General features: G+C 32.2%; 1 protein-coding gene across 11 annotated transcripts in view; it reads right to left on the minus strand.

Moving 5' to 3' along the window:
• LRRIQ1 (leucine rich repeats and IQ motif containing 1) overlaps positions 1-26,773 on the minus strand; it is a 109,208-nt gene that overhangs the window by 14,618 nt on the left and 67,817 nt on the right. For all 11 annotated transcript variants that reach the window (XM_086887811.1, XM_086887812.1, XM_086887815.1 and 8 more), the window contains 3 exons: positions 9,606-9,729; positions 7,985-8,045; positions 3,002-3,122 (listed from right to left, as the gene is read on the minus strand). In XM_086887811.1, the coding sequence (XP_086743937.1) occupies positions 3,002-3,122; positions 7,985-8,045; positions 9,606-9,729 (306 nt within the window). The remainder of the gene's footprint in view (positions 1-3,001; positions 3,123-7,984; positions 8,046-9,605; positions 9,730-26,773) is intronic.

Genomic DNA, 26,773 nt, shown 5'->3' on the forward strand with positions numbered 1-26,773 from the left:
ATTTACTCCAGCTGAACAATGGCTACTCTTTCTTTAGGTTATACATTTTTTTTAAAACATTTGGCCAATTTAATGAACAGTTAGTTTTCCGTTTGAACATGTAACAGGGAAGCAAATCAAATACATTTAAATAAACAAACGCTTTCCTTAAACTGAGATATACTATGTTAAAAGCATTCCTTTTATTACTAAATTAATTTAGCTTTGTCAAGACACAGAATTAAGTTAGTTTAGGATTAATCTATCCCATACAAATTTTTCAGAAAAAATAGGAAATTTGGCTTTTAAAAAAACTTAAAATTGCTTAATCCAGAATTCAAAGAACCTGCCTTTGGAAAAAAAGATCTACAGAAAAAAACATAAAAGTTGGGAAGTTCACAGAAATATTTCTTAAAATCTTCACTTTTTAAAATCCCCTGTGAATTAAAAGTTAATAACTTTTAAGTGTTGTATGTTTTGCCTTAAAAAACACATGATAATTCATATATCCCTATACATATGAAAGGTATTTTATATCAGTATCACATGAATTTGAGAGCGTTTTTTTAGTAAATATATTTAAGAATCCATTATTTTGTATTTCTAGACTTTTCAGCCTGTAAGATCTCAACAATTTTTTGATACAATTTCTAAATTACAAGTTACATATAAGGAACATGTATGATACACCCAAAAACCAGCTCTTGATCCCTAACAATAATTGAATTCTGAGGAGCAACCACAACTATGGATGTTGGAAAGTGAACTCAGTGACACTTTATTAATTAAAGCTTGTCAAATCATTGAGGTTGAGATCTCCTGAAAACATGGCACAAGAACTTGATTTAAGAATTTATTAAAATGACAGCACATCTAAGGTCACAGCATGTTTATAATAGTCTGCAATACAACTGCAGGTTAAATCAAAGGGAACACGCCTACTAAAGCACTGAAACAGTTCCTAGGCATCTTCATTTAATATTTCAGAAAGCAAAACCGAGAGAGACTATAGAACAAGAAAGCATTTCATAACAAATACATTCTCAGTAAAGGTAAATTTACAGTGTTTTCAGATTCAGGATATCATGGGGCTAATGATTTATTCTGATCATTGAAAAGCAACAGTCTTTGGCAAACATAAATAATGTAGTAAACATGTTTCTATACTGCATATGAAATGTACAAAGGTGACAGTAATGTTTGGTTTTATATATCATAAGCAATGCAACTGAATGTACGATCACTGTTTAATTTCTTAAATCCACGATGATAAAAGTTATATATACACATATGCAGAAACATATTTAAAAAGACATAAGGTCTGGGCTTTTTTTTTCCTTAGTTCCTGGACTACTGAAATAAGAATGAATACATAGGTATGGTGTAGTAGAGGTGTGTTTTTTGAAAGTATACCAATATTAGCAGACATTGTAAACTCTCTCCCTCTCTGTACCGCAGCCCCCCCACATTTATGACTCTGCCTGTTGGTTGTTCTTTCCTGCTCCTTTCCTAATCACTCCTTCTTGAAGGTCTAATGCAATGACACTTTTTTCTTTTCCAAAGAAAAATCTCTTTCCAAGATCCACACAGGTAAGTTCTACATGTCGAAAGAGTTCATATTAATTTATTTTTGAATGGAGTTACAGTATAGATTACAGTCTAAGTTATACACTAATATGAATGAAGTGGATACTGTTTAACCCAATTATTCAAGATATGGACACATTCTATTCTGGATGTATGAATATAATGATAATTTTGCAATTGACATCAGTAATTTAGAGTTGTCTCACCTAAATTCAAGATCTCAGAAGTTAGGAATCTCGTCTACTTTCAATGTCATCACCAGCCAATGGAGAAAAACAAGAAAACTAAAGACATAATTTTTTCTTTTCTAAGATGGCAGGCACAAAGACAGATTATGTTCTTTCTCCATTGGTACAATTAAACTATTATGATGAATTTTATGTAATCTAATTTTAGGAATGTAAATCAAATGAATAAGCACAAACATATTGAGTCACCATTAATTTTTGCTTGTGGTGAAGTAATGTAAATAAATCTTTATTCTAAAGCCTTTACAAAGTATGTCAGGAAAATAGAGATTTCAAGTATTTTTACATGTTTTTCTTGAATTTTATTTTTTTTATTGAAAGTGGAAATTCAGCATATATGAAAACATAGTCAAAAAGTAAATCCAGCAATTTATATAAATAAATTATATGACGTACCCAATTCCTATTTTGACAACATTTCAAGAATGAAGAAACTTCTCTACTTAAAAAATTTTAGGAATTTTGATAATTTTCCAGAAGTTACTTTATACAACTTATGTTTTCTGTAATGTGCTTTTGGGAGGTTTATGTTTTTCTTTATTTGAAAAAAATAGTACATTATATTATCAGAATCAGCATTTCTTCAGTTATATTACACAAAATAAGACATGAAACTTAATATTCTATAATTTTATAACATTCAAGAATTATTTTTTTTTCTCTCTATAGATTCTTTTGTTACCTTCCACGGTATTAGAGTGATAAAACTATAAGGCTTTCAAAGGATCCTCTACTACTGAGTATAATAAGTTCAGTGGGATCATATACTACAGCATAACTGGTAATCAACATGGCAGAAATCTGTGCCGTGATTTGTGATATGTGTTTTGGGGCTCAGGTAACAAAACATGCATTTTCCAAAGCTCTTTTGGAAAAAAAAAAAAAATTAGAGAAAGATTAAAAAAAAATCTTTTTCGTACTTTAGGGAAAAGAAAATTTCTCAGGACTCAGACATGAGAGGAGCTACAATACAATCACAAGGAACTTCCCATTAAAATCACAAGAGGAAAGTCTATTGATATTAAAGTTTTTAAACAGAACTCTAGCAAATGTATGAAAAGGCTTTAGATAAAAAAAGAAACAGAAAGATAAGCAGCATGTGTTATTAAGGATTCCAAGCATGTTCAGTTCTACTTAGCATTTTAAAGTGATCTTTAATACTGATATTGAGAAGAACCATAACTTACTTGAGGATCTTGCTGAGTGTCTGTGTGGCGGCTTATTTTTTTCTCTGTTCTCAGTCAAAGCACTTCCACCGGCCATGGAAACAAGGTCTAAATCCATGTCTTCTCTGCTTACAGGGCTTGCCTGGAAGCAGTGGGAGAGAATGTACACAATCATGAAACAAAATATAACATTTTCTGAATGTAGCTCACATTACTCCAAATAAACAAACAGGGTCTGTCAAACAACCTTCTTCAAAATGATACCACAATCCTTTTTTGTTGCCTAGGCTGAACAAATGCACTATGTCAAAGCATTTTTGTAAATAAGAGCCGATCTTAAAATTGTGGTTTGTGATCTGAGTCAATACAACAACAAAAGAAAACATTTTAGTACAGTAATTTTGAAGAAAATCAATCTAGCAGAGGGCTGATGAAACCTTAAACAGCTTAAGATCATTTACTGACCAGTCTATAATTTAAGTTATAGTTGAATGTCAGAGATGTCATATTGGATTATTTCCTGCAATATTTATGCTTTATCCAGGACACTTCAATCAGTCACGGGCCCAGTGAGTAATTTAATCTTTTAGGTTTTTTGCTAATTAACCATAACCATCAGACAGCATTTTAATTATACTTTAGGCAAGAGTATTATATTAATTATAAACTTCTAACATCCAGCGGTGGCATGTTTTGGCATGAGGCATGTTACCTGCACACAAATATGCCAAAAGAAAAATGAAAATCATATTTCATTTTAGCAATGCTGTTTGGGAACATGCAGGGCAAAGTTTAAAAACTGACCTGGAAGATACCACCCACTGTAAATTGAAGATTGTTATTTTTGCAGAAACAACTTCACATTTACTGAAGAAGGTAATGAAAAGCTATTCAGCACCAAAAGCAGCCTCTAACAATAACTAGATACTGAGGGCCAGTAAAAATGATGGAGAAAAATCAGACACTGCTGATGAACAATCTACAAAATCCAAACTGTAGAGTCAGACAACTGGAAGTACTTAATGTAAGGGTATACTTCTCTTGTCTCTGGACCTTCAGAAGTGAAGTCCAGAAAAGTAGACTAAGTCTTTCCCCTTGTTGGGGTGAAGAGCTAGGTGTTTAACTGGGTATTTCTTTTTTAACATAAAAACAAACTATAGAAAAGGAAAGACTCTGCTAGTGGTAACGTAACTAAACTTTTGCCTAACATTGTAGTAGCAAGACTGCTCAACCAGGTATCAAGAGACTGGGTATCAACTCCTTCTTCAGGGGGCTAAAGCCCACAGCTCCCTTTTTCTCAGGAAAGTGCTGTTACCATGAAGTTGTAGGCCATTCTGGAGGAGACAATTTCCAGACTTCCTGTTCAAACTACCTCACTGTACCAAAAGCAGCACCACACCAGTGCAGACAGGCTTTGTAGTCCAGTCTAACTGAGAGAACTCAGATGAAATGGAGACCTGGTTCATTTCCTTGTCTTTACTCAGTCACTGTTTAATGTAAAATTCATTAAAAAGTCCATGCATTTTCAAACCAAAAACCCTAAAGATACAGAGATTTTACACTCTTCCTTAGTGATTGTATACCCTTTGTGTCTGCACAGAAAGTTTATCCCTTGTTTGCTGATGCTTACTTTTATATGTTTAATGATGAGGAATTTAAAGTTTTGCTTTGCACAGCTAGTCTTTATTATTGCTGTAAACATCAATATTTTATTTTCTCTTCCATAGCAGAGCCAAGAAACTTTGAAAAAAAAAGTTTTACCCTGCCAATTATTTCTCTTTTTTCTGGCCTTAATATTTACAGTTGCTTTAAGCTTGTGAGAGCTTTCTATGTTCAAAATCTTTAAACTAAAAGCTTTTAGTCTTTCACTAGTAGAAATAATCCAATGATTGTGATGCTCAAAGAGATTCAAACCAAGGGAACTGATCATTCTTATTTCTATCTAACCTTTTTCAACACACAAAAGAAGTTTTTTAATGTCTCAATTCCCAAAGACCCAGGAGACCACAGAATTTTATACATCTAGCCTTTCCATGATTTTATTATCCAATCCCTACCATCCTAGAAACTAAGGCTTCATCATCTTGTAGATAATATTCAGGTTATATGCTAGATTTTAATAAGGCTGTCTTGATCTCTGATGTAAAATATTTGTTATTTTATTTCAAATAAAGATAAGTGTTTTCACTCAATTACAGTCAGAGTAATATTTTAGGTTGTATTAATTACTGAAGCAAACTTAATTCTGGCCTTTTAAAGAAGCTGACTGAAAGTCCTCTGAAGTTAATTAAAACCTTCCCATTTTCATTTATGACTTAGAACCAAAATTTGGAAGAAATTTAGGATACTGGCAGCTTTTTGCAGTCCTTAGCATTGGACTTCCATCTGTCGTGATCATCACAGTTAACTCTTCACACTTTTTGCTATTTTTTTTATTACCACAAACCTTTCTTATTAATTAATTGAAAATTAATATCAATCAGGAGGAATCTTTGCCTTGAAGACAGCTTTGCATTTGTATATTTGTCTATTTCCAGGTAAAATTATCAAGAAGTTCCATAACCTTCAGAGATAAAAGGTGTTTTGAATTCAAGTTGCACCTAAATGATTGGATAGACTGATCAATAGTGAAAGGGTTTAACCCTGTAGGTAACTTAAACTTCATAAAAAAAGAATCAATAAGTCTATCCGACCTGCCATTCCACAAAATCATATTAATTTAAAATAGTTTAAACTGTAAGTCAGCATGCCTTCCTGAGCACTGCTATGGTATTACTAGTGAGAAAAATCACCAAAATGACCAAGATTAACATAATAAGGTCTAAGATTTACTGCAGGTTACTACAAAGCAATAATCCCTAGTGAGAAGGCTTTACTCTTTATATGCAACCATTGAAACACAATTTTGTATGCATGAAAAAGAAAGACTTAAATTACTGGAACGTGCAAAAATATAATTTAGAAAATTATATGAAGCTTTCAGAATGCAGGGAACACTTATGGAACATATAAAAAGAAGGGATTGTATAGAGCATCAGAAAACTTCATGATTGAGCATATGGCATTGGAATAAACTACTGGAAATGCCAAGGAATGCTTTCCTCTTCTTATGCTTGTTCTCTCTCTCTCATTTTGCTTTTAATATATATTTTCCACTTTCAGTTTACAATAACTTTTTTGATAATGATTGCAGCTGTTAACTTGATTTTTATCATAATTTCGTAGCTTTTAAATAAGCTACTATGCCAAAGCAGTAGGAGTATGTTCACATTTCAACCTTTAAGAGAGAACTCATATAAATTTTAAAACCAAAATTCTCCAGCCGTCTGTGTGTACAAACCACATCATTATTTCCTGCCTGTATAGTACTGCTTTCTGCATTAGAGATACATTTTATTACATTTTCTATTTTCTGAACACTCTATTGCATTTTTCTCTGTGTTTCATTCATGTGGAACAGCTATGTTATTATGTGGCACAGGCTGTGACAATTCCATAACTTTGCCAGTTATGTGGGCACACCACATAATACCATTGTGGGATTGCAGCAGTATTTTGTGGACAGAACTGCTTAGTGTAAATAACATACAATCTACCTATGTGCACATATGCATACCAATAATTACATAATATGTAATTTAGATAACATTATTAAATTATGATTTGCTCAATTTTCTGTTTTAGACTCCACCTAACAAATAACTATTGGTGTTGCTGCAATCAAACCCTAAAACAGACATTTGGTTCATGATTTCAGCCATTTAAATTTTAGAAGAACCTAAGAATTGGACACACTTGCCAGAGAAAAATATTTGACAAAATCTGTCTTAAAGAAAACAGCAACAGTAACATGTAGGGCTTAAAAGGATTACATTTTCTTCAAAGGTTAATTTTATGAGAACCATATATTTGAGAATTTTATGGACTCACTTCCAAAAGATATAAATTGCATAGGTTGTGAAGCTAAAGAGGGAAGAGGGTAGAAAGGGGCAAGATTGCTCAGAGAACAAATGAGGCATATGACACATCATCTAACTGGGAAGTACTTCTTATGCAGTATTTTACATCATCTATATGAGTATAAAATACTAATTCTGCCAAGCTTCTAAATTTTTGCCCCATTTTTTAAACAGTACAAAATTTTATCCATAAGGATATTGCTAATTTGCCAAAATGTAAAGTCTATACATATAGAAATAGAGTGAGTATATATTGGCCTGTAGGTATCACAACTGCTTGCTGTTAAAGGAACTTTTGGGCATCTCTGACACAGTCTTTCAATTTTGTAAATCTTCAAACTGTTAAATTGCTCATATTTCCCTTCCTGCCGATTTACTGGACTACCTGTTTCAGAAAATCCATTTTTTTAAAATACTGCAAAAAGAATGAATCATGAAAAGAGCAGAGACCATTTTAAGATCTAAAAAAATTTTTAAAAGAAACTGTAGGAATAAGTCTGACTTCACGCAATGTTTTTAATAATGTTAATATTAATAAACAATTCCAACTCACTGTATTTCAATAAATGACATTGAAAGCTATTATTTATTTATTTATTTATTTATTTAAATATTATTTAATATAATATATTGAAAATATTAGAATGATTTAGGGATGTCATACACAGAATTGGAGAATATTTAAAGTTGTTCAATTGAGTAGAACACATATTTTCAGTAAATAATGTAGCTGGCATTGAACCATATTTTTTTTCTTTTTTAGCTTTTTTGCAAATGCAGATTTAAAAGCTTTAAAAAACATACAGTAGCATTTGATGTCTTAAAAACAAACTCAGTGTCAGATCATGAAGCTAGAACCCAATGCACCTCCATAGGCTTCTGTGCTAAAATATTTTCTTCTTATCTCCATCAGGGGATGGCTTGATTGCCAAACAGACATAACACTACAAAATTATATTAATCCAAAAATTCTTCTGTTTTTACACCAGGTATGGACATGAATTACCTGAATTCTGCAAAATCCCACAAAGAAACAAGTTCTTACCACAAGTTGTACTTGTCTATTGTCACATATCGCAGGATCTATCTTAGGCAAAAAATGACAGCTGGGAAAAATGCAGAATAGAAATTTCAGTAACTCCCACTGTACTGGCCTCACTAAAATACCTGCACAGAATCTTTGCAGGAAAAATTCTGCTTAATTATTTAAAACAATTCCATGATTAAGATGTATCAGAGAAATTAATATTAACTGATAAAGTATCAGAGCAATTACTATTAATTTTCTTGTACTTGATTTAAAAAATAATTAACAAGTGTTTATTCAAATAATAGAATATTAAGTTAAACCATTCTAACCAGCATGACTCTTTGTATGTGCTCACATAAATTGTAGAAAAGCCAGGTTTCATGTTACTTTTTGTAGGAATAAAATTGTTTTCAGTTGAATAAGTATGTCAGCTGTTTGAATTTGTCTACCAATGAAGTTTGAATGGAGATCAGTTGGACTTTTGGCACATTAAAAAAATGATATCATGACCCTTAAAAAAGTCTGAACAAATACTACCGCATAGCATACACCTGCAGAGGTAGCACAGTAATAGTTAAGAAAATTCTTTTATAAATTTCTGTGTCTTCTTACTTTCAAACATCATTATGTTGTATACATGTTGTATTCCAGTGTTTTCATTCAAATTAAAAGTCATGGAAGTTATCTTAAACAAACACTTTGAGTATTTCTTTACTATGGATCATGGCTGAAAGATAAATATTTCTGCAAAGTCAGATATATATTTCCTAAGGAATATGTCTGTCATATAGTTTCTACAGTCATTGATACAAGCAGGATATGTGGCATATTTTTCTGCACAAGACAGAACAATTTGTAGCCCATTTAATTATAAATACATTTTAAATGAAAATAATAATAAAATTAATATACTAAACCCATTGCTTGCTTACTGACACTTTGTTTGGTTTTCTTAGAGATGCTTGGCATTGTGTCTACTAATGACTTCATTAAGATACTAATGCCTTATATTGAATTTACGACCAAAATATACTTACTATGTCTTCATGTTAGTTTAGGCAACATGAACCTTTCCCTTAATTGTATTGACATTTTACCTGTTTAATAACCAAAACTGAACATAGAAGGAACACGTTTACAACATTTTAGTACAATGTAGTATAAAGATATAAACACTGGGTTTATATTTTGAAGACAAAATAGAAATACACATTATTTAGCTAAAAAGAAAAGTATTTTTTTTAACTTTCTTAATCAAATCTAACAATATAGCTAATGTTACAGTTGATTTAATTACATAAAACCATAACGTATATCAATAACATTATAAAATATATGATGAATAAGCACCTTTTTCTACACCCTTTGCAGTCAAAAACCCACTGCATTGCTAAAGTAAAACTAAGTAGTTATTTGTTATAAGATTCTGAACATTTTATAATTTCAATTTCAATGTGGAAGAAGTATCTATACAATGACTGCCAGTTCTAAAGGGTGCCATATTTGGGACCTGGAAATATGGTGCACTGTCTGCTAACTGCAAAGTCATGTTTATTTTAGAACCATTAACTTAGGTTTCACTTTACAAGACAAATTTAAAATAAAAAAAAATCTAATTTAAAGTCGATGACCTCACCACTTCGTATTTCTGGAACTGGCTGCTTCATAATCCAAAAGCTGTGCATGAAGCCATTGGTATGTGAAGCCTTTACTCTGTAATTTCTCATCTAAAGTAGTATCCAGCTGAGAAATTTCTTTACCTGGGGAAGAAGAGAGATACTTCTGTCTTTCATCATTATTTTAAAATATATTTTCTTTAAGATTTCCTAGATAAACTTGGAACCTATGGCTTCTTGGAAAAGAAAAAAGGCAATTACTTCACTTTCATGAAGAGTACAACTATTTAAAATGTCTTCAGATACATTTAAGAAATAATTTTGTATTAGTTTTAACTTTATGGTTTGTTTTTTCTTTTGTGATGTAATATCAACCTTCTGAATAAATTTATTTTATTGGGAAATAAATCTATCCTTTGTGACGAAATTCATGTAGAAGTATATATTATGCATAAATTGCTTGTTATGGCTGCCATGAATATTGCTTATTGTGTTATCTCCATAATTAAAAATATGCAATCATTTATACTTACAATTCTAATTAGCAATATATAAGGTTAAAAAAACAAATCACCATTATATGCAAGAGCCGACACACGGAAATCTTATTACTCTTATCTGTCTTTTACTGATATGATCTATTAAAACATTTAGGACATTTTAATGGCAATTTCTGATTTGGATTCCAAAGCAGTTGAATCTATGATATTATTTTTCAGAAAATACTACCTACTTCTGGATCACAGAAGACCTCTAAAGATAGAGAATAAAACAGTGGCATTATGGGAAAAAAATGAAATGTACAGTTCTGGAGATCCTTCAGTTTTGGGACCATTCTGCTGAATAACAAACACGGTTAGAAGCATCAGGAAGAGGATGCCAGAATTGGAAGATTGCACAGAGGCACCACCATTGTTGCATGGTGACGTTCATGGATTAGAATAATTTTTTATTTTCTACCCTCATACATCAACTTTTAAAGTTGTATCATTTTAGCATCTTCAACTCAGGGCTTTTATGTGACATTTGAAAGCTTTTTTCTTTTTTTTTTTTGGTACAAATATTTTTTGTTTTTCTCTTTGAAATTTCAGATAACACTGATAATATATCAGTTATAAAATAATTTATTAATTAGCATAATTTCAGATAACACTGAGTTATCACCTCTGTTACTAGCTATTCCTTTTTTTTTTTTTCTTTCAAAGATTCTTCTTTCATCACTGACAGGTGAATATGGTAGGTGCTAGAAGGTTTTTAGTAAACTGCAGGAACGCTTGAACCAGCAAAGACCATTTAACATCAAGTCCATTTGCTCGCTGTGGATGATTTAACTTTCAGTAACTGCAAAGGGATGGCAGGGGGTGGGGACAGAGATATCAAAAGTGACATAATTTTCATTCATGTTTTGACTTTATAAACTGAAATTATAGGATAATCACCAATTCACCTTTTAAGGGGTTTGGTACATTACCTGTAGTATTTTTTAAACTTATAATTTACTTTGCATAAACTGCAAAATATAGCTCCTCACTGGCATTTTACCTAGCTTTGCCATGAGCTCATTGCTTTCAAATTTTAGCTCAAAGTCAAAGTATCAAAGCTGCTTATTTCATAGTCTGAAATACAAATGTTTTTTGTTTATTTGTCTTAATATAGGGAATCTATTCAAACCAAATCCACTTCTTAGGCTGAATGTGTTCAAGGCAAGGTCCTGGTCAAGAATATAAAGTCACATATGTCTTGCTAGTCACCCACAGACTAGAATGTAGGCAGAAGAATTTATCCTTATTTGATGTAAAGAACTCTCATTCAGCTCGCTAAGAAGCCAGAAAATTAAAATCTTGGATGGACAGCCACTATATCTATGCAAATGAGGGTGTGAGGGCTGACTAAAAAACTCAAGCAGTGAATTACTTAATCAGTGCCAAATATTAAAAGACTGATAATTACACTGTTCATCAGTTTCCTTTATTAAAGCGGGAACTACTTATTTTTTTCTAAATTTATCATATTGCCTTCCTGGTTCAAGAGCACAGTTATCTAACCTTTACATTTTGTAAATGTATAGGTTCCAAGTCCACAGCTACACTGGTATCCTTACAGCCCTTCATTCAAAGACAGATGCTGATTTATAACTAGAGTAAGACACATTGTGAGTGACCTCATAAGAGCACTTCATCTGGAGATTAAACCTCCCACATATGTTCTCCAATGAGAAACAATTTCCCAAGAAAGCATATTTAGTTTTATTCTTATCTGTATTTCCAGAAAAGTTTTCCCAGTGTTACTATATTTCTATGGATAAATATGACTTGCAATTAAAATGATTTGAATTATTTATGCATTCACTAAAGTGTTTTTATCTTTTTCTCTATTAAAAGGAAAATCAATATAGAGGATAAACCACTATTAGAAGTTCACGTCTGAGTCTGTGTGTCAGCAATGGTTGAAAGATGAATGTACAATAAGCTATAATAAAGATTGCAAACAATATGAATACTTTTAATTCAGTCATTTATTTTCCAAAATTATTTTTAATAATTTTCATCAGTTGCAGTTTCTATTTTTGATTTAATTATTTTTGAAACACAATTGGTTTTATTAAAAAACATTTTAATTTATTTTTTTTATCTTTATTGAAACTTGACTGAAACAAACATTTTGCCAAGATAAAAGTGCAAGCAATAAGGTTTTCCTCCTTATACTTATATATGCTATTAGACAGAATATTTTTGTTCATATTAGTGTTAACAGTGCCTTTTTCAAATGGGCAGATGATCTTCAATAATTTGTTTATAATGTTCCAGAAAACTCTATTCTATTTTCTTATTTGGACCATACTCATATCCTTGCTTTTTAAAAGTAATATCTAGCTTTTTAATTCTTACAAAAAAAAAAATAAATCTGTGTTACGAATTAAAACACTGCATTATCACTTTTCTATTCCATTTATGAACATCATGTGTTCAAGAATCTCGTGTACCAGTATCATTAACATGCATTTGCTTGGTAGCTTTGTTAAATTAGAGCTATGTGTTTTGGAAAAACCTGGACCTGATTTTGTGGAAGTATTAACACTCATAGAAGTTCCAAAGAGCTGTAAGCTTTCTGCATCTTTGAAATGGATCAGACCCATAATCTTTAATTGTTAAATGTGGACAACTCCAAGACTATCAAAGAAAACAGAAATACATCAAAGAAGGCACTGAAACCCAAATTAATTACAGAGGTATTTAAAGTATCATACCGTCATTAGATTATCACTCTAAGACTTCAATCTTTTTGACCTTTCATTTTTTAATTTTTACATGACACACATGTTAATAATTTAAGATTGGAATTGTCTTACACTTGGCATTAATACAGTAATGATTTTTAGGTGTTGCCAAATAATCATCTGCACAGATACAATGCACTTAGGCCAGATACACTGCAGTAGTCAGGGCCACCTACTGGCAATTTCCTACAAAATTTGAACATCCAATAGGGAGAACTTAGAAAAGCCCTGGCATATGAAAAATCTTTGGAACTGCATATTATAGGAAAGTAACAAATTATTTTCTGAGTTGCCAAATCTACATGTAAACCTAAGGACCTGAACTTTGGTATCCAGAAAAATGTCATCCCTAATCAGTCAAATTTGTTTCCTGAGTTTGGTCTGAGACAGTATGACTCACATTCAGTTTAAAAAATGGATCCTACGATGTAAGTTAAATTATACTAACTCTGGGTAACCCATTAAGTGAACTAAAGAGGAAAGAATCTATGAACTACTTCAGGTGAATTTAGTGCCCTAAATTCTACATGGAGCCAGTTTTCTTTCTCTCCTTCAAGATATATGGATATTGTGCCCTCAGCTCTAACTGTCACTGCTAAAAGAGGACTGAAACACAGCCAAAGGAATAGCTTGGCATGTGTAAGCTGGAGATTCAAATCTCATCAGGGTAAGGGGTACTTGAAACCCATGTTCCCCAGTGCTAGGACAAGAGTTGTTAACATACCAGCATACAAAAGGAAGGAGTTACACAGTGTCTGCATTCAGGGTGAACTCAAGTTCTGTGCCTGGAAAACACCAATCCTGGTTGCTGTAAATAACAGTTATTCCACTCTTCGTCAATTCGTATGTGAGAGGATTAAAGAACCTGGTTCAACACAGTAATTTTTTATTCCAAATTTACTTGTTGATGATGGGAAGATAAAAGGTCTAACTTTAGTATGTCATACTTGATAAATATATGGAGAAGCTTGCCCTGTATTGGACCTTTCAAATCTTGTGTTTAGAATGTGATTGAAATAATTTCAAACCTTGCTTCATAGGAAGTACAATACAAATAAAAGACAAAGAAACCTAAGACCTACAATGTGAAGGAAGGGCTTGAAAATTCTTCAGCTTCCTAAGTTTTCCTCTCTTAATTAAAAAATCTGTGACCAGAGTAAATTTTCTCAATAGGCATTCTGGAATTGGTGTTCTTACTACAGGAATTAGGTAGCTGAACTTGGGAATAAAATTATTGTCTATGCTATTAATACATTATATTTTTCTTCTCTGTCAGTATTGTGGCATAAATTAATGCTCAGAAATACATAATATGAGGGCATATGTGTGCAAGTATGTGTATGAATGCACAAAATCTAAAAAAACAATATTCTTATTGAAAATTAAAATTATCTACCCTGTGAGGATTTATAATTTCTACTGTCTTCTATACAGTTATATAATGTGTGTATTAGACATTTATAAATTACCTTGAAATCTCTGATCTAAAATCCAACTTTTTAATCTCATTTTTTTTCATTTAAAACAACAATTACATAAAAGCCTTATTTTTGACACAATCTGTATAATATACACAGAACAGAAAGACGCATGAGTTGTTCCTGCTATTAAGGCAAAAAAGTGAAGTATTTGGAAATAGATAAGAAAACAACAATAATTAAAAAATTACAAGCCTCACTGTCCTTCACCCCCAAAATCCACCTATATAGTAGAATGTAAGAGGAATGAGAGGAATTTTTTTTCCACAGAGAACTTAAGACATTTGTCAGAAGTGTACTTTGTCAGGAGTCACTAAATACTGCCATCCCTTACACAGCAATCACAACAGGCCCCAAGTTGTTTTGGAAAAAGAATGGTATTTAGAGTGGTCTTTAGCATGCTTACAGGTATTCTGTGAATAATTTTATAGTAGAAATATATAAGTGACTTCCAGACAGCTGGCAGCATCGTGTGTCAGAAATTGGCACAGAGTTCTTGCTGAACCTTATAGCATCCCTAGATAATGTTTATCTACAACTCAGGTCTGGAATTTTCAGATAATGGGGTAGATACATTTTTACCTTGAAAACGTTTTCTTTTGACATATTAGTTAATTTTAGAAGGTGTTTTTTCATCTGAGTGACTTCTGACTATATAGACTTCCATCTCTAGGACCAGAATGAATGAAATAAAAGTATTTATAGTTGTGTCTGAGTGAGTTCACAGACGAGCAAAAAATGAAACAGAATTTCAACACAACAATACTACCTCAGGTTATGACCTACATAATTTTTGATAAATTATATAATATATATATATAAATTTTGATGCCTAAAAATGCTTTATTGAGTTCTTTATCAATTATCAATCAATAAGGAGTCTGAACATGGGAGCTGATCAATGTACAAGAGAATGTCTTTCAAACATTATAAAAGTAGCTACTGAAAGGAAAATAAATAAAAGAGAATTTTTCCTAAAACTTGAGTCCTTTTCCTCTTTTTACCAGGTATTTTGGGTTTTTTTCAAACTACAAATAAGGCCTACTATATTATTATTTGATCTGAAAACCTCCTCTTCTTCTCTAATGTCTTCACCATCTAGTCAATTCCGTTTCAACAGTTATCATATTTCAGACTGTGCTTTCTGTGTTCTCTCTTTGATGTCTCATAATTAGATTATGCAAAATTTGAATCCTTTAGCTGAGATTTCTATACCACTGAAAAAGTACAAATTTCAGCTTCTGAATTCAAGGAAAACAGGATTTCATACTTGTACTTTCTCATTATTTTCTATTTTTCCACTTGTTCCTGCCCCTGCAGAATATACCACTACTATTTATCTGTCCCTAGCTTTCTGTTTAAACTCAATGTTTTCTTTTTCCCACACTGAGGCAAATGTAAGTCTTATTTCATCCTCAATGGTGTACTTTTAAAACACATCATTTAAAGTTATTTATCTCTATTTATATCCCAGTAGTATCAAAGAATTTCTTCCAGTATCTCATAATTACTTAGCTTCTTCTATTGCAACCCTCTGATCATATAAATACATTGCAAACTACCACTCTATATTAAAATGCTCCCAATTCTACACTTCTTCTAACACGGTACATTTCCACTTGAACTGCTTCATAAGGTTCATTTTCCTAGTACTGACATCAAGGCATCATTAAACACTGCTCCTTACAAATTAATCAGCTCTTGAAAATTTTATGGGTTGTTATCACTTCCTGTACTACTCAGTTTACATTAAATATCATTTCTAATTTATCTTCTATAATTTTCTTCGTAACAAGCAGCAGTTTCATATTGTGATATTTCCTAAGACATATGACATTTTTCTGCATTGATGTATAAACTGAAACAACTATTTCACCTATTATGTACAGGAAGCTGCAACACAACCAACTGTTCTTGTCAATTTTTTTTTGCTAATTAATGACTGTTTGAAAATTGAATTGCTTTATGTTTGAAATACTGAGCTGATTCTTATAAAAAAAAAAATAACCCCTGCCAAACCAAAAATGAAGAAACTACAGAGGTGATACTCCATCCACATGGAGAGAAAGAGAAGAGTTCCTGATGTAAACTACTCTACCTGCAGTCAGCATGCCTCAGGATCCACTCGGGTGTTTACAAATTCAAAAAGAACATTAAGTACTTTACAGTGCTATACCACACTTTCCCATTATTCTTTTGTACAGTCTTCTATGAACACAGTGTTCTGGAGTCTATACAGTACCCGCTTCAGCCATTCTGCACAGGCAAATTTCATCAACAGCACTGCTGAGAAATGAATCTGGAGTACAGCCAAGAGTTACCAAGAGTTCTTTGCATAGTCAAGACTCTTGAAGAACTGAAGAAATCAAGAGGAGTAAAAAAATATTTTGAAATAGTATGTTCAGCATTTCAATGCTTAGTTATTCATCAGTAAATGTAAGGTATAAATAAGATGGAGATTGACTGAACCTGTTTTGTTTACCCTTGGTGCCTACAGTCTCACATAGTTTCTTGTCTCAAATTCCAAATCTGCCTAGTACACAATCTATCTCTAGTTTTTCTCATAAACTTTGGAAATCAATAAACCCTTAATGATGGATGTTCTGTACTGAATAGAGGATATTTTACTGTCGAGGAGAAAAATAAGAGATGCATAACATAAACACCCCTTTTTTACAGAATATTTTGATAGATTTTATTTCTATCCATTCCCACTTCTTAAAATGATATGACAGAAGAAATCAGAATTTCAATACAAGTGATTAGTTGCTCAGTGATGAAATGGTATTTCCAAGCAAGAAGAGACACCACTTTATATGTAGTCCAAACCAGAGGAATAGCTTTCTCTAAATTCAATAAACCGAGTAAAATTATTTAAGACATAAGATCTTCCAAAGGAATTCTCAAAATAACAAGTACAAAGGAACATTTTGCAGGAGTGCAGGAGGTCTAACTACTATGTTGTTCCCTATAAAGAGGGCAAAACCTACACAATACAACCAATTTTGAGTGTAACAAAAGTTAAGGTAGGTTTTGCTTGTAGTGAAGAACTTAAAAGTATAAGAAAGGGACAGAAAAATTCAAACCCAACAAAACTTTTGTTCAAAATAAAAATTGGAGGCTTCCAATTGGCAAGACGATACATATACATCAAGTGTTAAAAGAAACAAAAGAACCATCATTACTCAGGAGCAGAATGAATTTAGTCAGTAAAGCTGACTTACATCACATTAATAATCGTCTTATACTTTCTACGAATAATTAAAGCATGTAATTTTGTGTCACAGCTTCAGAATTTTCATTTCAAAAAAGTCTTTATAATGTTTATTCTTAAGAATATGCATTTTTTCTAGAAAGTTATCTGAATAATAGAAGAACTTGTTTTAAGATCTCATGCTCATCAATACATATGATATGCCCAAGTACCATGCGTGATCTTAATGTACTTAATGCAGAGTAACACTGAAAGTGAAATAATGAAATTATTGTACTAATGTCAATACGTAGTTTAGTTATGAATGCCTCTGGATTTATTATCCATTCTACTTATATAAAATATTTAATATATATATGATAGATCAATATATATTTTTAAATTTAAAAGTGTTTTCTTTTGTTTGAGAACAGAACTATTTCTGGCTTAATTTCTGATGTTGACTTGAAATACCTATTGGTAGTTGATGAACACACCATGACAACAATTCACAGCTCTGTCAGCACAGTAATGTGTAACAGCAGAACTATTCTCCATTGTCAAATACACACACAAAGTCTACACTGAGTGCAAGGCTGCTGTTTCATTTACTTCATAGCAAAACCAAGAGGTAGCACTGAAGATCAGGCCTATCATTATGCCAAACATTGTATAAACAAGACTTGATTTTATGTTCATTGAATTAAATGGAAAAAAAGTCTCAGACTGAGAGTCTTTTCTTTTTCTTAAGAATACATCTAAAATTAGTTAATCCCCAATTGTGTGTAGTTCTTACATATTTATAGCCAGCTTAAAAACAACCATAAACACTAAACTTATCAGTGTCTATAAATAAATACAGTCATAAAAGGACTAATTCTTCTTATTGAATTATATTTAATTGGTTGATACATCATGGAAGACAATAAACAATATGAAATTCCAGGGTCTTGTAGATCTATTTAAAAAAAACCAAAAACCTTCCATTTGTAAAGAAGGTCAGGCAAGAAAGCAAAAGAATACCACAATTTGTCTACGAGTTACCCCAGGATAATTCTCAATACATATGTCTCCAGGAGCTTAGTATCCATATAGATTTCTTCACTAATTAAACTGTGATTTTCAGCTGGTAAACACAGGAAAACAAACAAGAATCAAAACACTGTATATATTTATAGAGAAACCAACACATATTCAATTGTATCCTCAGGTATGGAACTGACTTAATTATATTGATTTTGGATCAGTTATAGTTTCAATGGCACAGGTTTTCTCTATCCATGCAGAGATGATTTGAATAATTTACCTACTGAATGAAGAAATCAGATAAAAAAAGGAATAAATTAGCCTTGACTCCTCCTGTTCTTTTACAGAATTTTGTTTAGAACTTTATTCAAATTCTTTTTTAGCAGGAAGATGAACACAAACCCCTCAGTTCTATTTGTGAATAACTTAACTGTTCCCTAATCTTGAGTTTAAACAGTTTATGCTTATTGTAGGTGTATTTAAATTCGTTTATTTTTACTGCACTTTTCATCTAAACTTGCTACCAAACTCTCCTACTCACTGGCTTTACATATGTATTTCTATTTACATATATATACAATTTGTTTGAAAAGGAGGGTACAACCTAAATACCATGATGATCCCAAATAAGTGAAGTTGCCTCATATGCATTCTGTTTATATTTGCAATAGCTTTTAATACAGCCATAACTAATGAATTTAAAAGTGTAATTTGTTTTACCAGTTGTCTAACAACAGGTTAAAACAGTTGTTCACTTGTAACTTTGCTTGTTTGCAACTGATGATCTAATCTCCTGCAAATAGCACAGGAATTTACAGAGCATTAAGGTCTGATCCAGAGAGGAGTGAAATCCCATAAATTTCAATTAGGTAGGCAAACTCTCACTTAAGATTAAGGAAATTTAGCAACTAATCTTATACTATTTACTCCAGAAGAAGGAAACAGATGATTATACTATGACTTTTAAAACCTTAGAGACTAAATTGAATTATTAAAATTCCATAATCTTACATGAGAATTTGTGTACCAAAAAAAAAAAAAAAAAAACCAAAAAAAAACCCAAAAAAAACCCCAAACTTGGCCAAAACAAGATTTTACTTGATTTTCACTTCACTGTAAACAGTCACTGCTGTCATGAAGAAAGAACAGAATTTCATTGCCAAGTTTGAGTGTAACAAGAAAATACCTACTTTCTGCCTTATACAGAACTTGTTTCATAAGAAAGATCCTGATACAGTTTTAATACAAAATAAACAATTTTAATAAAAATCAATCTGATTGAAAAGTTCAAATTAATTCCTTAAAGCACTTGAAGAAATAAAAAATAATTAAATGGCAATATTTACAGAAAAAAAATAATGTAACTACAAAAGTAAGCCCAAAGCATTCTTTTGTTTAGCAAGATTTTTCTGCTCTTCTGAAACAATAATTCTTTTAGAAGCACTAAGTTACAGGTACTGATACAGAGGCTAGAAAAATGGGTACATATCTGCAATGAGAATACAGAAAATGCATGTAAGTAAATACAGAAACTCATCTGTAACTTGTACCACGGTTCTTGAAACTTTCAATCTTTAAACTTCTCCAAATTCTGGTTCAGTGAGTGCAAAAATGTGGAGAAATATCTGAACAGCATCATCACCCTCAAGGCATCCAGGTCTCAGAACAGACTCTTCTTCAGCATTCTGGCTAGATGAGGAGGAAAACGGGAGAAAAGAATGCAATGATGTAGCAAAATTGTCACTAAACCAAATATAACTTATTTTCAATGGTATTTAAAATGTCTTAATTCTACTCACCTTCTCCTGGATTCCAAACAGATTCTTCAGCTTTCACGTGACTGCTCCTGGGTCACTACATCTTACAATGCTCTGGGTGCTTATCAGTACTGTCTTGTTGTGTGACTGTACCAATTATACAATGAGAAAAAGGGATTTTCCCCTAATATTTCTATAATGAACAAACATACTGTATGGGAAGTCATAAAAATATACAACACTCTCATAGAGGAAATAAAATTTGGATGCAAGAAATTAGTATGATGCATGGATAACACACATGCTTAGTGATTTAGTGAAAGAGTAGTATCTGCATAAAGGTATAAAACCCAAAAATCCCAAGTAGCCATAAATGTGAAAGAAACAACTTCGAAAATTTATTCCAAGAAAGATTTTATAAACATTTGCAATAAATGAAAGATGTTTGAAAGAGGATTTTGAATACGGTGCACACAACTCACATAGCATGATGACAGCCTATGCAGTGTTTTAGCATATGTAGACCAGACTACAAGTAGAGTCTGACAAAACCTAAGAAGGCAGACCTGGTTAAGAGTCAGGAGTCACGCTTATTAAATTGAACTCTCAGGGGTATCGTGCAATCAGAGGTCACAATCGAGGCAACAGAAGCAATGTCACGATATCAGAGAAAGGGCCAATTCAGACCTGCTCCCCGACAGGCAGTGAGGTCACGGCTTGCGGCAAATAACTGTATTAAAAGGGAATATTCTCTGCACACTTTTAGAACTGTCATCTGAACAAACAAAGCCAGGTCATTGGTAGGTTAAATCAGAACTTTCTGGCTTACTGGCACATAGCTTCCTTTCTTTTTACATTCACTGCTAATTTCTCAATTACAAAATATACATCAGGTACTAAAGCAAATACTCAGTAAATTTAACTTAAAAATACACAGTGGAGTTTAAATTCCTCCTTTTTGGAAGTCACATTCTATCTTTCACAAGAGATATCACCGGTCTCCTCATAAAGTGAAAACTGCTGAGCTTGCTTCTTATCAGAAAACAAAAAGGATACATGTGTTTGAGAGAAAAGTTTTTCCACAGTCAGGGTCTTAGTAAGCCTGATACTCAATGTGCATTTAGAAACCATTAAAAAAATACAGTTATTCATAATGTACTTGCTTAATGATGACTATGAAAGTGAAGTTCATTTGTTTGGGTACTTGGATTTCTTTATCTCATTGCCTGGTCTGGGTTATCTACAACATTCTATAAATGTGCTAATTTATAAAGTTATAACAATGTTGGATTGGGAACCAGACAATAAACCTGCCAAGACAGAACAATTCTAGAATGTCATGTAAACAAAATTGTATTCAAAAATATTATCTTAAAATGCAGCCTTTTTTACCAACATGAAAAAAACAATATATAACTGCAAAATTCAGTATTTCTACCTTTTTTATACTCACAAGCCAGATAAAATATCTGCAGTGCATGCATTAAACTAGCACAAACCTACAAATTTCCAGAAACTGCTGACATGTTTTGATAAGAATTGAACTGCAGAGTTATGAAGTAGGAAGATTTACATTACGAAAATAACACATCATAAAAGTTACATAGGTATCACTGCATGATTGTACATTTTCAGTAAAATACTTGAGTTACTTAGAATTCCTTGTAAAATTATGTAGGTCCACCAAACATTCAATTCTAGATTACATGAAACCTACAAAAGCTATAGAACTTTGCTGTAAGAGTTATAATTGAACAGCAAAAAATTTTAGGTTCCTCCATTTACATTTTAGAGTGTTATTTTGATATTTTGCTTGAAAAATGTATCTGAACAACAAAGTTATTAGTTATAAAAACAGAAAGCTAATTCAATGTGTGTTTAATATTAAACTTGTGAAAATGGCCTCTTTGGAATGCTGTAGATCTCTGACCTCATTGATAACACTAATTCTCCATAACACCATTACAGAATAGAAAAAAAAAAAAAAAAGACATTTCTTTAAAGCAAACTTTAATAAATTGCATTTTAAAATTAATTAACAGCTCTGGTGTGAAGGCCTTCTTTTACTTCATCTCTGGAAGTGCTTAGAATAATGCAATTATTAAAATCTATAGCTACAGGAAACATTCCTTTAATTGTGATTTAAAATGTGCCATGGATTCCATTTGAAGCAAGATTTATACCTATAAAATATTTCTAAGACTACATTATAGTCCTTATTCATATCATCATACCAAATGGAAATTCTTTTGCAAGTAGAGCATTTGTGTGATGTAACATTTGTGGCACTTTTTACAGACACCGAGCCTATGTTTAAAAACCGTTCTCATACTAATATGATTTTAGTGCTTGAAACACTCATTTTGGAAAGCACTTTGAATATATCTGAATATGCCCTTTTAATGACCACTTCTTTAGCAATTGTTTTTTGAAGTGTAAAAAAATGTATTGGGTATTGTTCAGTGAAAGCAAAGCAAATAAACAAACCACTCCAATATTGACCACTGTCCCCAGGAACCCAAACAAGACAGCAACAAATTCAACAAACACTTTTAACAGGACATGCTAAATACAAGTTTTGTAACACTTTATTTTAAAGGAAATTAACCAAACCTATTCTCCTTTACCCCCTCCAACCAAATCCATTTGGATTTAACTTGTTGCTAAAATTATCTGTCTTTTGCACTCTAAGACCTGGGTCATGACCTTTCTTAGGGACAGGAAATAGTTATCAGGTCACTGAATGGTCAAATGAAAAAGGATTTGAAATGCTTCGGTACTCAGGGATCTATTCATCTAAAATGATTGCCTCATGCAGTATTAAAACCTGTGGATCTGAATGTGGAATCACCTTGTTTACTTTGACACTGGCTGAGATAGCAAATATAGTGCATATAGTGCAGATAGCACTCTACAAAGATTTTGGACATAAAAGATCAAGAAAAGGAGGAAAAAGAAATGCAAAATTGAAGGACATGCAAATAAAACTACCTGAACTATTATATCATCTTATTCAACAATGAGAAAAAGTAGTTTCTCAATCTCTGATGACATTTTAGGCGAGATCTCCCTTCTATTGAAGTCATCACTGGGTCCTTATTAGCAAAAGAACAGTAAGGTATTTGTGTGTGTGTGTGCAGTTCCTTTTAGGTTGATAAAAACTGATAAATTCATATGTTATGAAAGCACAGGTAACCACCTATACATTGTATAAAATCCTAGTTTTGGAAGTTTATTGGAACAAACAAACACCCTCTCTAGCTAAGAGACCACATTCATATCTGATGCACTAATAAAATCCTTATGCCACCACAAATTACAACAGTCTGCAAAATAGCAGAGTCAGGAACAAAGAGACAGTACAGAGGCAGGTGAAATATTTGGCCAGAAACCTTGAATATATGAATACAGAAACCCTGAAGACTAGAACCATAAAAAGAATTCATAATATTAGTTGGTATTTATCTAGGGCAAGTACCTCCTGTTCACAAACTTCAGGCAAATAGAATTTTTTTTTTTTTTTGGTAGTTGAATGTGAAAAGCAAGAATATTATTAAAAATGTCACATGTCACATGTCTAAATAATTTATAAATACTCAGACACTGAAGTGCACTGCATAAATGCACAAAAATTATGTTTTACATATTTATTTTTAAACATAATTTCAGGATTGCTTCATCCCATGAATACTGAAAAAATTCTACACTATTATTGACAGACGGGAGGCTAGAAAATTAGGCACAGATTTTATTTTTCAGTTTTATTTTATAATAAGAAACTGGACCAGTAGAACTATGTAACTGAAGCTTGAGTGCGTGCACTGTAAGGCCCCTGCAGTCCTTTACAAGTTTTCAGCGTACCGCTGTTGTGAACTGGGTTTGCACTCTGCCAGCAGAGCAGCTCTGACCCATGGAGAGCACTCCTTCAGATCAACACTGCCTCAGGCTTTACTGCTTTCTCCAAGAAGTCTTACATTTCAGGCATCAAGTTGAATTTCTTCTGGAGATGATTAACCCAAACCCATGACAGATTTTTTCCAAGATATCCAACTCCTTATGTTTATTTTATCCTGGCTCTTTTTGGATGTACTGGACACAAGTAACCTACTCATTTTACATGTTGAAGGGCTGGTGGAGAGCCATTAATTCCTTAAAATGAGAAAATATTTCAATGCAAGGGTTCTGTTGTGTGAGCTCAAACTAAATAATAAGAAACAAAGCCATAGAATTATGATTTTAAAAGATAGACCCCCTTCTGCAATGCAAGTTTCTGTAACACATAACATAACATAAATTTTCATTATATTTCAGGACAGATCTTACATTCTCTGAAAATGAATTATTTTGTCATTTTTGTCAGTGCTGTATGGATTAGAAACTGCTTCCTAAATGTGGCATTACAAATTTAGAGCCTGGGAGATATGTAATAGTTACATTTTACTGTAAACATGGCAATTCAACTCACAGAATTGCAGCAAGGCCAGATTTCAAATGTGGTTATTAATCCTTTTAAGACAACAGATTCAATAAAAGATGACTTGCTTTAGAAATTAATGTTTACAAACACTGTGATTCTTGAGAGTTGATGCCATTAATATTTATCCATCAAAAATAGCTAATTTCTAAAAGATGAAAAACAACTAACACAAATTATCACTTATAGTTCAGTATAATTTAAAATGCTCATAAATAACAAATGACAAAATATTTAAAGCCCATATAAAGATGAATATTAGCATTCCAGCTCAGTAACTGTCATGTAAATGTGATTTGTCAAGCATCAGTGATTTGAACCAATATAAATTCTATTAAATATCACATACAGTTTTTTTAAAATGTATTCATATTTTATAATACAGATAATCTAAGTTGATCAAGTGAAACAACATTTTAATAAACTCACAGAATTAACTAATAGCTAATCTTAAATTTCAGCTTTCCTAAGTCTTACATTTGCACTTTCAATTATCACTAGTAATAATCTATAAGAATGTTCTGCAATAATCTTCACTTGAGATTATAAGAAGTTTCATAATTAGGAGAAAGTTGGAAAACAGATGACTAAATGAATCCCTTGATATTTATCTTCCAATCATATGACATAATCACAAGCTCACTTTACTTCTTATTCTTGAAAAATAAATGTTATTTCTACTGGCAATTTCAAGAGAAATAAATAAATATTGGCATAATTAAAAGTCACCTGAGAAAGCATAATCGACTCATTATCAAATTTGTATTGGTGTACTCAGTCTTAACACTATAGCCATTACATTTTCCTTGGTCACCATGAGCATAAAATGACAGGAAAAACAGTACTGCCAGTTAGAACTACAGGTTCCCAAGCCGCAGCAAACGTGTCTTGTCAACACAGCCCAGTGCACTTTTAAGACAGTTAAACTTTCAGACATAAATCATTGTTCACAATTTAGGTGAAGTCACATTGCACTGTTTTCACTTTGAAGTGCATGGTATAGATGTGTCACTGATGGATATGGATATGACTAAAATAATATAGTATATATGCCAATAAATCATGTAGCCTGCAAAATTAAATAGAGCATAGTCTATGAAATTCTGTGAACTAAAGTGAATCATATCCAAATAATACTTGGATAGTTTGAACAGATTTTCAGCTGATCTACTGCATTCTTCCAACTTGCTCTACAGATTGGAATTCACTTCCCATTCCACTGAACAAAAATTATTTGGATAACCCACCAAAACCGTTGAGGAAACTGGATTAAAGAGGACCCAAAAAGACAGACACTGTTTGCAAAGCTTGTAGCAAAAAAATGTGCTTGGCCTTAGGGCTCATTCTTTAGTTTTCAGCTGCTGTACTGGGACTAAGTATTCACACTGTTGGCTAGAAAAGTATCCTTCCTCTATGTAAATGAAATTACAGATCCTGTAATTACAGACCCACAGATGGCAGAGATGGTCTGTTACACGTTCAGCCAGGACTAATTGGAACTTCCCAAGAGGAGTCAAGGATAGATTTTTCCTCCAGTTCCTGATATACTTTACCCAAAACAGTCAAGACTATTTTACATTAAATTAACCACTGAAATAGCCTCAGACAAAAAGAGGATAAGCAGTCTTAAAGCTTTCTAAAAATATGCTTTGATGCAAAATAGGAAATTATGACAATTATCTGTGTGCCTTATAAAGTTTCCAAAATTTTGAGATCTTTGAAATTTTACTATCTACAAACCACAAAAAAATCTCCAAGAATATTAATTGAACCAGAATATTCATTAAAGAAGGCATATTTTGTTTGTCAGCTACCTGACCCTAAATGAAACTCAACAACCATGATGGAAGCATAACCTTATGTCACTAAAGAAAGCAGTGTAATATACATAGTCCCAGGAAACATCCAGCAGATCATCAGGAGTACATCAAGTCAGGCTTTCATCTGTCTTCAGGCTATAGGTTATAATTTATATCAGGTTAT

This window comes from Cyanistes caeruleus, chromosome 4 (assembly GCF_971803275.1).
Source record: "Cyanistes caeruleus chromosome 4, bCyaCae1.hap1.1, whole genome shotgun sequence".
Taxonomy (NCBI): domain Eukaryota; kingdom Metazoa; phylum Chordata; class Aves; order Passeriformes; family Paridae; genus Cyanistes; species Cyanistes caeruleus.